This window comes from Crotalus tigris, unplaced genomic scaffold (assembly GCF_016545835.1).
Source record: "Crotalus tigris isolate CLP2741 ecotype Arizona unplaced genomic scaffold, ASM1654583v1 scf7180000023617.9722795, whole genome shotgun sequence".
NCBI classification, from domain to species: Eukaryota; Metazoa; Chordata; class Lepidosauria; order Squamata; family Viperidae; genus Crotalus; species Crotalus tigris.
Window position 1 is genome coordinate 344712 of NW_024100081.1, and position 13729 is coordinate 358440.

The 13729-nt window shown below is 35.1% G+C and overlaps 1 protein-coding gene across 1 annotated transcript in view; it reads right to left on the reverse strand.

Moving 5' to 3' along the window:
* Positions 1-13729, reverse strand: part of HOOK1 (hook microtubule tethering protein 1) — a 28660-nt gene that overhangs the window by 13436 nt on the left and 1495 nt on the right. The window contains exons 2-9 of the mRNA XM_039319823.1: positions 8544-8629; positions 6907-6979; positions 5341-5391; positions 4526-4658; positions 3619-3686; positions 3204-3266; positions 2081-2164; positions 86-252 (exon numbers count right to left, since the gene is read on the reverse strand). Coding sequence (XP_039175757.1) covers positions 86-252; positions 2081-2164; positions 3204-3266; positions 3619-3686; positions 4526-4658; positions 5341-5391; positions 6907-6979; positions 8544-8629 — 725 coding nt within the window. The remainder of the gene's footprint in view (positions 1-85; positions 253-2080; positions 2165-3203; positions 3267-3618; positions 3687-4525; positions 4659-5340; positions 5392-6906; positions 6980-8543; positions 8630-13729) is intronic.

Consider the following 13729-nt stretch of genomic DNA (forward strand, 5'->3'; position numbering starts at 1 on the left):
TCAGAAATGTTTTCTATTTTGTTTCAGTAAACAACTCAAGATGTAGCAGTGATAGAGAAAATGGCTGGGTGACATTAATTCATACCTGAAGTTTTCTTCTTGTAGCTGTTCTATTTGTAACTGTGCATGAAAATACTTTTTGGCAACTGCTGTATTTGTATCATCAAAGGAACCATCTAACTGATCCAATCGGTCATTCATTATCTCATTTTCAGACATTAAACTGCATTTTTCCTCTTGAAGGGTAGCCACCTAAAGATCCAGAGTCCACTTCAGAATCATAAAGACGTCAAGATCATTAACAGTGTGTAATTATTCAAATATTGACGAAGTGATTTTATCTCAGATAAAGTGACTAGTCCCCAGTCAAATTATCTGCTTCCTAAATTAAATGTGTGTGTGAGTGTATGCACACATACCGACAGATTAGGAGATAAGCACAAAAATGATTACATTAATGTACAATATACAACTAAATAAAATCAAATCCAATTTTCATTTATTTCAGTATAGGTGTTTCAATTTATTTGTCAGTTTCTTGCACTTCTCTCTGTGAATCCACAAATAGAAACAACAGCTGCACATCAGACTCTATTTGCAGCTCTTCCGTTCTAAATCAGCAACATCTTAGGACTTCGATCAGGGATCCTCAAACTTGGTCACTTTAAGGCTTATGGATTTCAACTCCCAGAATTCCCCAGCCAGCCACTTTAAGTCCACAAGTCTTAAAGTGGCCAAGTTTGAGAACCCCTGACTTATATAATCAAGATTAGCAGTCACAGTAACAAAGCAGAATCAACATGGAAAAGTCTTCCAGACTATTATATGCAGTGGCAAATAAGGGAAGAACTTAAAAACAGTCTTAAATGATATAGGAACTGAGCCAAGTAGATTCTGGAATGATCCAGCAAGACATGTTTTCCTTCACCTGACATAAGAACACAAGAATTGCCTTGTTGAATCAGATCAAAATCCACCCAGATAACATTTCCAAATTTCTGTAAACGCAGAAAAGGGATTAAAAAGGGAAGCATCATTAGTAAGTAGAAAAAATATTGGTCAGTTTATAAACTGAAGATACAACAGCAGAGAACTGAGTAATAATAATACTTAGTAGTGAATAGTTATGTAAAAAGCAATTCCAAGAGCCAAAACAAGTAGCATTAAGTAAAATTTAGACAGCATCGCATATATAGATCAATGGATAAAAAGATACATGCATTTTGCAAATACACAAGCTAGAAAGTAGGAGCATAACAATACTGTAAGTATATTAATCAAATAAGGATTCTCATATTAACAAAACAGCCCCTTAAGTAACTTTTGTGGTGAAAGCCACAATGTTAATTGTAATATAGAAAACATCACAGCATATCACATGTTAGTTCACTGATACTTAAAATGCGAAGTACTCTTTGGGTTATGTCTTCCTGAAATAAATATAAACCTACCTTTCTTAAATTCTTGTAAAATATCATGGAACACAGAGACCTTACAAATGAATTTATTAACAATTAGATTAAGCAAGAGGTGTGTATATTTTGACTTTCAAATAAATACTCATATTCAGTATAGTACAGTGGCATTAAATTATTGTTTTATCTTTGTCAAATGATATTTCAGATTTCCTAACCTGTAAAAATGAACTGCAATCAATTTTAGGTATTAATAAGATTCAGAATCATTATATTAATTTATATTAGTAATTGCTGTCAGAGACAAGTATTTATAGTTGACAATAGATTTATATCTTAAATATTTTAAAAGATATCCTAAATATTGTATGACAAACCCATAAATGAAAAAAGCTACAAAATATTATTTCTAAAATCTGCAATAAAACATATTCAGAAGAGTGAAAGGCACAGTTGGACATTAATTTCATAGAAAAAAGTTCTTAAGATCTAAAAATAATAACATGATGAATATCATAACTAATAAACTATAGGAAAACAAAACATCGCAGTGTTTAATCACTACACAGTAGACGATGTTTTTAAGACAATCTGATTTTAGGCATTTAAGGTAAATATTAATCAATTACATTTTCTCCGAAAGGAACTTGGAAAAATGTGGTTACCTGCAAATCTAGTTCCTGACATCTTTGCTTCAATTCTTCTTTTTCTGCTATGGCTTCATTAAGTTCTTCTACTGCTCTTTTCAGCTTTAAAAATGATGACATGATCATTTTCAAACATTTAGCAAAACAATTTCTTGACCTTTTAGTCCAGTGGTCCCCACTAATGTGAAAATTACTTAAGGGTATTCAGGAAAAAAAGAATGTTGATTAAATAGAAGGCAAGTCGGTAATGATCATGCCTTCTAGAATAGATAAGCAAATCTGTCTCTGCCACATACTTTCCTGGTCCTGAGGACCCCTTTCCTATGATCTTCTTGTTCTTTAAAATAATCAAAATATTACTACCTCTGCAAAATGTATTTCTCTGGTTGCCACCAGCAAAACCTATTTTGGTTTTTATATGTTTCCCTCCCCCCTCTATTTTTTTCCTTAAGGAGCATACTACATAGGACTTAGGACAGCACTCCAGGTTAACAGTTAAACAAAGAAGTAAGATAACATTTATATAAGAATACAAATAATTTATAAAATATGCAAACCACTTGTTTTTATAATATATCTATATTCACCCAAATACTTATCCTACAGTAATACCGTACTAAATATATTTCTAAACCTGTGCTGCTGCACAATGGTGATTTAGGACTCCCAGCCTCTCTGATCTATCTTTCCACTTCACTGCCCCTCTCTCATTGTTCCCCTTCTCTCTGAAATATAAGCTGGGGATGAGTTATTGTCATACCGAGACACTGCGGCCTTCTATGAAGATGTTAACCTAAAATCAACTTATTCCCTTAACAAATACAAGTTCTCTCTCTCTCTCTCTCTCTCTCTCTCTCTCTCTCTCTCTCTCTCTCTCTCTCTCTCTCACACACACACACACACACACACACACACACACACACACACTGTTGAGTCAGCAAACAAAATGGATTGTGACAGATTTGAAAAAAGCTAGGTGATCTGTATTACAAAACAGAACATTTCTTTCAGTCCTTGAGTCCTATGAGATTCTGTAGCAACCCAGAGTACACACAGTGATAAATTCATTAACTAGAGTAGACTTTCATCAGAAATTACAGGAAAAGATTACTAAAAGCTGAAAAGATAGTGTATCAATTACCTGTTGCTCCACCTCTCCAGATATATCACTTGCAACAAAACCCAAAATCTCTTTGCTCATTATCTGCAACAATAACAATTAGGGCAAAAATGCATAATTATCCATGATCTAAAATAGGCTCATAAGAGTGATACTATTAAAAGATCAGTTATTATTTTCTTTAAAATATATGAAATAATCCATGTTCATTACACACTTCACATTTTTTCACACGTCTTTTCAGTGCCAACTTAATTAATATTACATAATTTAAACTAACGTGAAATGTACATATGAAAGACTAGAAACTATAAATATTTGAGTAAGTAATATTAGTTGCCTTGTTTCTACTGCAAACTAGGTAAGTCCAGCCTTTTTTGGGTGGGGAGGGGGAAAAGGGACTCAATTCCAATTTTTCTGTTAGCTTTTTTCTTACCTCTTGGATAGCAGCCATGACGACGTGCTGAACAGACTCCTCTAGTGTCATTATAACTTGTATATGTTCTACAAAGCAAGAGTTATTTTTTAATGATATATCTTACACAGTATGTAAAGACACAGGATACTTTACCCATAAATGGACAGCTTTGTCTGCAGTTCATTTCTGAAGTGCTCTCTGTAGTTGAATCTTAGCTATCTTGCAGTCTGCATTACTGCAATAGACTGAGGATCTGAAATAACATACTTTGCATTGCAGCCAACTCTATCCATCTGCTGATGGACAGTAACTGCCAATGGGATAGAATCCTGTTTCCTGATAGGAGAGAGGAGCCCATAAAGCAGAAACACACTGCAGCTCAAGTTTATACTAAATCATGCATTGATATGGCATCCTAACACAGCCAAGGTTAGCTGGGCTTTTGGTTCTAAACATGCTTAGTTAATTTTCAAAAGTAATTCACTTTCCAAGAATGCATGAGGGATTGCAGTGGGCCTAACTGGACAATATGACTAAAATCATTAATGCGCAGCCAAATTCTCGCTTCACGTAGTTCAACTGCAAGTTGTCAATCACTTGAACACAGTGCTAATGCTTCTCTTGTTGGAACGAACCAGAAGGGATTTGTTTTGTTTTCCTTGCCTGGCTTTCTCTGGCTTGGGCAATGATTAGGTGACAACGCATCTTAAAAACATTAACCAAAATTTCTACATTAACAATGTTATTTATTTCACTCCATGTATTGCATGCTTTCCAAAAAAACATGCTCAAGAGAAGAAGTCTAAAATATTACATTCTTTTTTTTTACTTCACTGCGCTCAGAAATGAAAGAGTTAATATTTCAGTTTCCACTGGTATAAAAATGCCAACAAATTGAGCTGCTCATTCAGAGGAGAAGATTTACCTTGTTTCTTTTCACAGTTGACTGCACAGCCTAAAATGAGCTGCAATAACCTGCCAAGCTCTACTGGATTAGAGTGTTCAGAGATTTGGTTTAAATCAGGAAGAAGATCTTCTGAGATTTGCTGAGTCAAAAACTGTAGAATTTTTTTAAAAAAGAAGCCCAGAGTTATAAATGAATTGGGGGAGGGAGGTTGTTGTTAGATTTATATCCCAGCTTTCCTCCTCTGAGGGATCATACCACATGCAGTTTTTTTTATTTCACAGCAACTACCCTGTCAGGAGAGATTGGTGACTTGCCCAAAGTCACCTGCAGAGCTTCAGTATCTGATAGGCTGAGATTCCAACCCCTTACCCCAATACACTGCCCTGAAGAAACAAACTGAGTTAGAATACTTTGGAAGGAGAGTAAACCCTATTTCTTACCATTTCTTTCTTTTAGCAGAGAGAATTTCTTCATTCATATTATAATTCACATGAATGTTACATTTACTGAAATTAACCAATAATCAGTACTGCAACTAAATTTTTAAAAAACTTGAATACTGATTGTTACAGCATTGCACTTAAAGTGGGAGCAGGTAGAAAAACAATACTTTCCAAAAAATATTTTCCTTTTCAAATAAATCCATTTGCTTATAAAGTCTTCATGGAATAAAATGTTACTAATAGAAGATCAAAATTAAGCTCATCCACGTAAGTTTTACATGTGTACTAAACACGAAAATAATAAGACAAAATATACTGTAAACTAAGATTTATAACTAAGATTATAAAGAAGAAATTGCATAGTTTACGGATTGTTATGGTTTTTCATACCTCATGATAATAATCAATAATTCCTTGAAGAACTTTCTTCAGGTTGCTAACCTAAAACATTTAAAATAACAATCGAGTGAGAATACACTATTTTCATATTTCTGGAAGTTGAAATTAACATTCTGAAATGCAGTCTTTATTCAACAAATTTAGCTCCTATAAATATAATCAAGTTAGTTGCGTATACCATTCCAAGTGCAATATAACACTTAAAATTCTAACAAAATTAGCCTCTGCCAAAAGAAAAACTAAGCTTTACCAGATGGGATAAATCCAAGCAGAGGGAATAAAGTAAAAACCAAAATATAACACAATGCTGTTATAAAACAAGCAGATGCTCAGCCCTAAACTTTGTTTTTTTCTCTGCTTTAGAATGGAAAACCTTATCTGATTTATTAGGAAAATATTGAATTGTTTTATATTTTGCTCAAACTTTATTTCTCTCCCAAGCTTATCTTTCAGGAGATGTGAGGGAGGCAAAACTAGATGGAGAAATAATGTTAGGCAAAGCCATCCAAGTCACTCTTCAAAAAATGCTTTCCCAATGTCAATTAGGAGTTGGTCCCCTGGATGGGTTGAATTTGTTGATATAGTGCAGTCAAGCTTCCTCACTACAAGTAAACCTCTGCTATTGTTTTGTAAAAGGATTTTATATGCTATTTATAATTGTATTATTAGATACTTCAATCCATTTATAGTAACAATGTAAATTCATGAAACAGAACTCAATAAAAAATGAGGAAAAATAGTATGCGCTTGCAGGTGGAGGAGGATAGATGCAACTTTTGAAAGCAGCATTGTGAGCCTCAAAAAAAATCACATAATTGTTCAAATTATTAGAAAAGAAGTGGTTTATTTGTGTTCCTTTATATTATGAAGCATTATATTGATTCATTTTCTATGATAATGTAATCTAAGGTAGGAGTGGGCAATTAATGGAAAACTGGGACTCCTTTGGAGGGCCGAATAGGCCTGCGAAGATCCGTTGGCATGCATGTACATATTGAAAAAAAAATAGCAGCTGCCTTCAAAATAAAAACAATGCATGGAGGGACCAGTCTTCCAGGCCTCTAATGGTCATAGGAGAGACCAGTCTACCGCACCACCAGTGGAAGCAACAGTCTACCACACCTCCGGCAGTCTTAGGAGAGATCAGTCTACAAACTTTCTGAAGTGCAAAAAGAGCCAAGACGACTCCCCCCCTCATTGGTACTTCTGGCAGTAAAGCCCTATTTAATTTCTGACTGACCTCACTCATCCTGGAGAGGGACAACTAAAGGGCTGGTTATTATTTGAACACATAGCCTCAAAATAATCCAGCAACCTGATCTGTAGGAAAAACAAAAACCCATGCACAATCTGGTAGTTCTATGTTTATTATTCATATACTCTGGGATCTTTCCCAAGGATATCAGGATATAAGTAGAAAGATATATATAGTATGTTTGGTCTGAATCACAAGCAAGCAATTCTCAAATAATATTCTAAACTACATTTATCTGTATTTTTAACCTCAACATTATAACCTATGTAAATATTGTATGTATTAATAAGATATGCCATTACCTTTATTCTCCAGCTTTCACCAGCATCTTCTTTAATACGACTTAGCCAAGCTTTGTCAAACCAGGCAGGATCGCTGAAATAAAATCAGTCTGTATTAATTTTATTTTGGTGATGGTGGTGAAGACCTGAATTTCACCAGTCAGCTTCAACCTTGTTTGTTGCAATAATCAGTAAACAATGAGGTCTTATATGGCAAAGCAAATTGGACTGTATCTAGTGATATAGTGCTTTGCAGTTTAGGAGATGCTTCTGAAAATGGAAGGGTGACAAGTACATGTGATTTTCTATGACATGCATTCCAGAATAGCTATGAATGACAAGAACCCTGAAGAGTATCTTGCCTTCCAACTTGCAGTTTTAATTTAATTGCAAATGGAATCTTCTATCTTCCCCCACAGCAAGAAATATTTCTACCCGGGATTTCAGCCAACCAGCCATGCCCTTTTTCAGGATACAGTAGGAAACTAATTCATTTTTTTCTCCCCCTTTCGTTCTATTTTTTTTCAACAGACATCCAATATTTTATGATATTGTAAAGTTAATAACTATTACTGGATAGAATTATAGCCTTCAGAGTTTTTCATATATGTTTTTAAATATTGTTTTCTAATTCTACAAATGACTTGAGTATGCTCTTATCTCCTCCATCTTCCCAGTCTCCTACAGTGATCCAATTTCTGCAACTGTCACTTTCTCCCTAGAGAGTAACATGGTAATGCACAGTATTTTCAATATAATGCATGAAATTAATTTAATAATTCTTTTAAATAATTAACAGCCTTTCAGAAGTCTATTTTCATTTAAGTGAGTCCATGCTTTAATAGAATTCAGATAATTTAAAATGATTCAGAGTTGTCAAACTTTGCAACACACAAAACCTTAAAAATGTTAAATGGATATGTGGATCCCCCATTAATAAAACTAAATAAGTAATAACATTATGATTGGCAGAGAGTTCAGTTCTAGCCACCTCTCATGCTTTGTTCAAGGTTTAACTTCCTGTTTGGCCTGAAAAAGCTCACTTCCAACTTGCCCACTATGCTTCAGAATGCCTATGTAATACCTCTGCTTCATGAGCTGCACTAGTTGCTAGTCTGTTTCTAGATATGTGTCAAAGTACAGCTCTGTTTGGCATATGGTCTAGTTCAGGGGTAGGCAACCTTGGCTCTTTTATGACTCGTGGACTTCAACTCCCAGAATTCCTGAGTCATAAAAGAGTCATAAAAGATCCAAGGTTGCCTACTCCTGGTCTAGTTACTTGAGGGACTGCCTGTCTCCCATAGTATCTATCTGACTGATTCAGCATAGGTACATTCTAGTTCCTTCGATTAAACAATATCATCTATTGGGAAGAAGTGCACCTTCTCTTTAGCAGCATCTACCCTCTGGAATAAGGCACTCTCCTTATTTTGCTGTTCATTAGAAAAGCAGGAAAGACCTGGCTTTTCACCCATACCTTTGATGAGAGACATTGAGATTTCCTGCTTCATCCTATCTGCTCTGTCATTCTTGTCACTTTCTTCTTCTTTTTTATTTTATTGAAATTTCCTCATTTTCACTGTTATGAGCCACCCAGAGTCATTGGGAATTAGGTGGCATGCATGTTCAGTAATGAAAAATAATAATAAATAACTTACATTTCATGAAGGACATATGCTAGGGCTACACCATTTGTTAAGTCCTGTACTTCTTTGCAGGATTTAGCAATATTAAATGTCTGCAACTAGAGGGAAAGAAATCACAAAGTGATTAGGATAGCACACAAATAAAATGTCACCCTTATACATAAAAGTAGCCCACCATATTGTGCGTGTGAAGCAGGCTAGCTAAGTAGTCAATTTGAAAATTATACATAGAATGAATCCTTGCTCAAACTAATTAATAATCTCAATCCATCTCAATAGTACTCAGAGCAAATATTTCATCCGTACAGATATATTAAAAGGGAGGGTATGTTATGTACAAGAATTCTTGAAATTTTAATAGCCTCTTGGGCATTCTTGAGACCACAGACTTTATAAATGTTAAATGTTTCATTTATAGACTGACAGATAAGGCATAAGTCATATAATTAGATATTATGCTCCAAATCAGATAATAAAGAATTTTCATTAAGCTGGAATGAAAGGCTATATTTCTGCCAAGTGTAAGAAATAAGAGTAATTTTTGTAAGAATAAGAGTAATTTTTCAATTATGAAAAATATTTCAGACAATATTTGAATATCTGAAAGTATTAAGTGGAATCCAATGTTCCACAAAAGGATTTTGCCTTTCATCGTTCCTGCTGCTCTTTCCCTGTTTCTTGTTATAGAGCAGCGGTTCTCAACCTGTGGGTCGGGACCACATTTGGGGTCGAACAACCATTTCACGGGGGTCGCCAAACAATGCATCCGCCATTTTTTCCCCTTTTCCTTAGCTGTGCTACTCCCTTTTATTCTATTGGCTTTTGAAAGCCAATAGAATAGACTCTCTTGAATAGAGTCTAATTATATTGGCTTTCAAAAGCCAATAGGAATTGTCCAGGCTGTCTCTGCCCTGCTGAGCCTGCCAAAAGTCCCATTCTGCAAACGGTGCTACACCAGTTGAGTAGTCCTCGACTTACGACCGGTTGAGTAGTCCTCGACTTACGACCGGTTGGGGTCGCGGCATTAAAAAGGTTGAGAACCACTGTTATAGAGGGATCTGCAGATCCTAAGGAGAAGATACGTGTAAGGGACAACGGCGAGAACATCAATCTTCCCTCTTATATTATGCCAAGAAAATAAGTTTGTATTACTGGAAATATGCTTTCTGCTCATAGTTTTACTCTTTGCTTTACTTAAGGAGAATTCTCTGTACTGCATTACCATCATACTATGAGCAGGATCTGAATACCTAGGATGTACATTTATTGTTCCAATACAGGGCATCAGAAGGAACCTGTTCATTACAATCGTGCATATGCTATAATATCTTTAGGTGGCAATAGCTATTTCATTTTCACTAATCTGAACAATATCCAAGAACAGTAGGGATCTGGTTTGTCCTTAATGACAGAACACCAGAAAATCCCAAGACTTTAGACAGACTGGAAAATCGAAACAACATACTGGATGTAGGCAATGGGAATTCACTTTTGACAGGAAATAGTTGTTAGCAAGTCAATCTTATATGCTGATAGAATAAAATAGTTTACTCGGATTTCTTTCGTTATGTAATCAATATTACAACTCAGCTCTACAAATTGTATTGGATTGCAAACATAAACACTCTTTAAGAAAAGCTCATTCAGCGGAATAATTTTTTCTATCTGGTACTGGTTCATGTTATCTGCACCAGAAATAGTCTAATTTTTTGTGAACCATGTTTAATTTTAAAAGAATTCCAATGCTCCATCAATCTATTTTAATTTAATAAATCAAATTATAGAGTATATCTTATCTGTCAAAGGATAGCTAATTTGTTAAATGAATTGTTCTTATGAAATCTAGCCATTAAGAGATCCTTAAGAGATAAGGAATCTTCTTCGGGGTTGACACAGTTCTGTTCGGTATTTTAATTTCCCCAGCATTTCTATATTCTGCTAATCTGTTTGTTCTTAGGCAACTGAAAATTATTCAGATACCGTTGGTCATCATTCTAAACATACCTACTGATTTAAACTACATAATTATAAATAGTATGTAATACTTTCTTATATTTAAGCTAGATGACTGACTATAAATGTATGCTTTTGCTAAGAGGTAAAAATTATAAACTCTAGAGGAAAGTGGGTGCCAATAACATGAAAAAATATTAATTGTAAATAAATACTGCTTCTCAGCAGAGGCATTTGCATTATAGAATATAATCAGATTTATCTCCATGTTATTAGGTTTTTGTAAACTTTTAAAAAATCTGATTTCTTTTGGAGATTCTATGAAACATAAATTGGTTTGTTATTATGGTTAAATTATAACTTTTAATTTTGTATTATGGGTATCTTATTATATTTTTATTACTATTTCATTGATCACCAAAAAATTATTAATTACAGTTTGGGGATAGCAGGAGCTATTTACTTAGTTATTTACTTAGTGCATGATGAGACAATGAAAAAAGAGAAGTAAACATATAATCCATACAATTACATACAAAACCTCTATAGGGTATGGCAGTAGCCATAACTGGATGTCCAAATTCAGCTATTCAAGTGATTATATTAGATTTGTATTTGTAGCAACAGCAGCAAAATGCAAACTCATTATAATAAAGGTTTATAGCTTACATTATTTTACTGTAAAGAGTATTCAAAAGATTGACCCCTCCCCCCCAAAAGTAATCTGCATAACCAAGAACGTTAAGTATTACAAACAAGTATTAAGATTTACAAGAGATGGTAGGAAAACCAAGGGTTAAGAAAGCGTACTTCCACATAGCTGACAAACATCTATCAGGATGAATGAATGCAAAGGGATGTAAAATGACAAAAATTGTTAAACGAAATCCTTTTTGTACCCTTTCCCAGTAGTGGGATTCAAATATGTGAACAATTGGTTCTCTGTGTGGATGCCGCTTCCGGAAGTCCATTCTGGGCCTGGACAACAAAAAATTAGCTACCGGTCTTCCGAAGTGGTGCGAATCCTACCACTGCCCTTTCCCTATATACCCTTGCATTTGGTTTCCTTTGGTCTAAAACCCAAAAACTATTTCATGCAATACAAAAAAAGATTAAAAAACAAAAACAAAAAACTGTTTATAAACTATTTTTGAATGATTTGAGAATGGCTAGAATAATGTTTTTCAAATTGCGTGCTATGGAACGTTGGCATTCTGCAGAAACAAACACAGGTGTTCTGTACAAAAACTTCACTGATTGTCTAACTGCCTGGCAATTAAGAATTTTAGGAGGTGATTGCCAGAGAGAACCTGGTTTTGGTTTAACCTTAAAAGTATTTTTCTGCTACATTAGGCTACCAATTTAGAAGCACCAGTCATTTTCATTTATTTCTCTGTTATAGGAATTCTAGTCTCTTACGCACTTCAAAGCCACCATCTGCAGCATTTGACTGATCATGCTCCCTTCTTCTAGAATACAGCCATATTCTTTTGGGTTTTAAATCCATTTATAATTATAATCAACCCAGTCAGTGGTAGTCCATGAATAAGAGAATCTGACCAACTTAGTTTCCATCATCTAAAAAACAAAAAGTGAACCTAGCTCCACCAAATGGTTTTGGGTTTAGATCAGCAGTTCTCAACGTTTGTGTGACGGCGACCCCCGCCACACAAACGTTATGCGCATGCACGGTGTGGCGCACATGGGGGCGCCGCCCTATGCGCGGCACACGTGCGGGGGGCGCTGCCCCCATGCGCGGCTGCCCCCATGCGCGGCCGCCCCGGAGGCGCGGTGCCACCCCCATGCGCGGTGCGCATGCGCGGCGCCGCCCCCAGAGGGGAGAAAATGGTGGATCGCCGCCTTTGGCGACCCCCGGAAAATGGTCGATCGACCCCAAATGGGGTCGCGACCCATAGGTTGAGAACCGCTGGTTTAGATCAAACACACTGTTAAAATATCTTTTTCTTTGATATATTTTTGTACTATGTTGTAAAAAAAAACAACAAGGAAGCTAATTTGTTACTAATGCAGATACAAAAAACCCCCAACATTTCAGCATTCTTTCTAATAGCAAGCAAATAAAAGAAAAACACTCATCCCATTAAAGATTTTTAATGATAAAGCATTATAAATGTTTGAACAGGTTTTTTAAATATGTATTTTATTTTTAAAGTGTCTAATCATAGCCTTAATATAAACACCTTCTGTCCCTGAAATAGTAGGCATGTATTTGTCAACATACTGAAAACCATAAAATGTTCTACAATTAAGTAATAAATTATTTTAGTCTTCCAAATTGATAAAGTTGAAAAATGCTGAGAGTCGTTTGGCAATCTAGACATTTAATAAAAGCAAATCATTTACGTTATTCTATGTCAAATAAAGGTTTTGATGTAGTCACCAGTTTTGTAGATCTCTAATTTATATAAGAGAAATTAAAAATTGCTATATGGAACAATTTTAATCAGTAAAGTTCCAAATTAAAGTCACAGTTACTTAATGTGTATCTTACTTCTGATGGCATAGTAATAAAATAAATAACTAAAATAGTAGCTTTTACTTGCTAAATCAGAGGTCCCCAACCAGTTCCGTGGAGAAAGTTTTTTCTGCAGACCCAGGGTGCATGGTTTTGTGTGCTGCTTGCATCTTGTGGATGAGGCTTTGCTTGTTTGCGTGGACCGGTTACTGGCATGTCGCGGCCTGGTACTGGCCCACAGACTGGGGATTGGAGACCCCTGTGCTAAATTATAAATTACCTCTTATCTCTATCAATATGAGAGTGCTTCCATTTAAAAAAAACTATTATTTTTCTGGCACAAAGATCACTTTAAATTGCTCTTAAAACCTAGTTAGAGTAGGTTTTATATATTCAGAGCAAGCATCAGAATTTCATTTTTAATATGTGCCAGTGTATACACAGAAAAAGCTACAATAAAGGTTATTTTATCTCTTAATCAAGCTTCTAGTATACATACTCTAACTCAAGTTTTGACATTTTTTTATGCCACCTTGATTATTTTTATAAATAACTCAAGGTGGGAACATATCTAATACTCCTTCCTCTTCCTATTTTCCCCCACAATAGGTAGGTTGGGATGAGTGAATGATTGGCCCAAAGTCACCCAGCTGACTTTCATGCCTAAAACAGAACTAGAATTCACAGACTCCTATTTTCTAGCCTCATGCCTTAACAACTAAACCAAACTGACTCAATTAAAAACTTTTCTTATAAAATAAAAACGCAA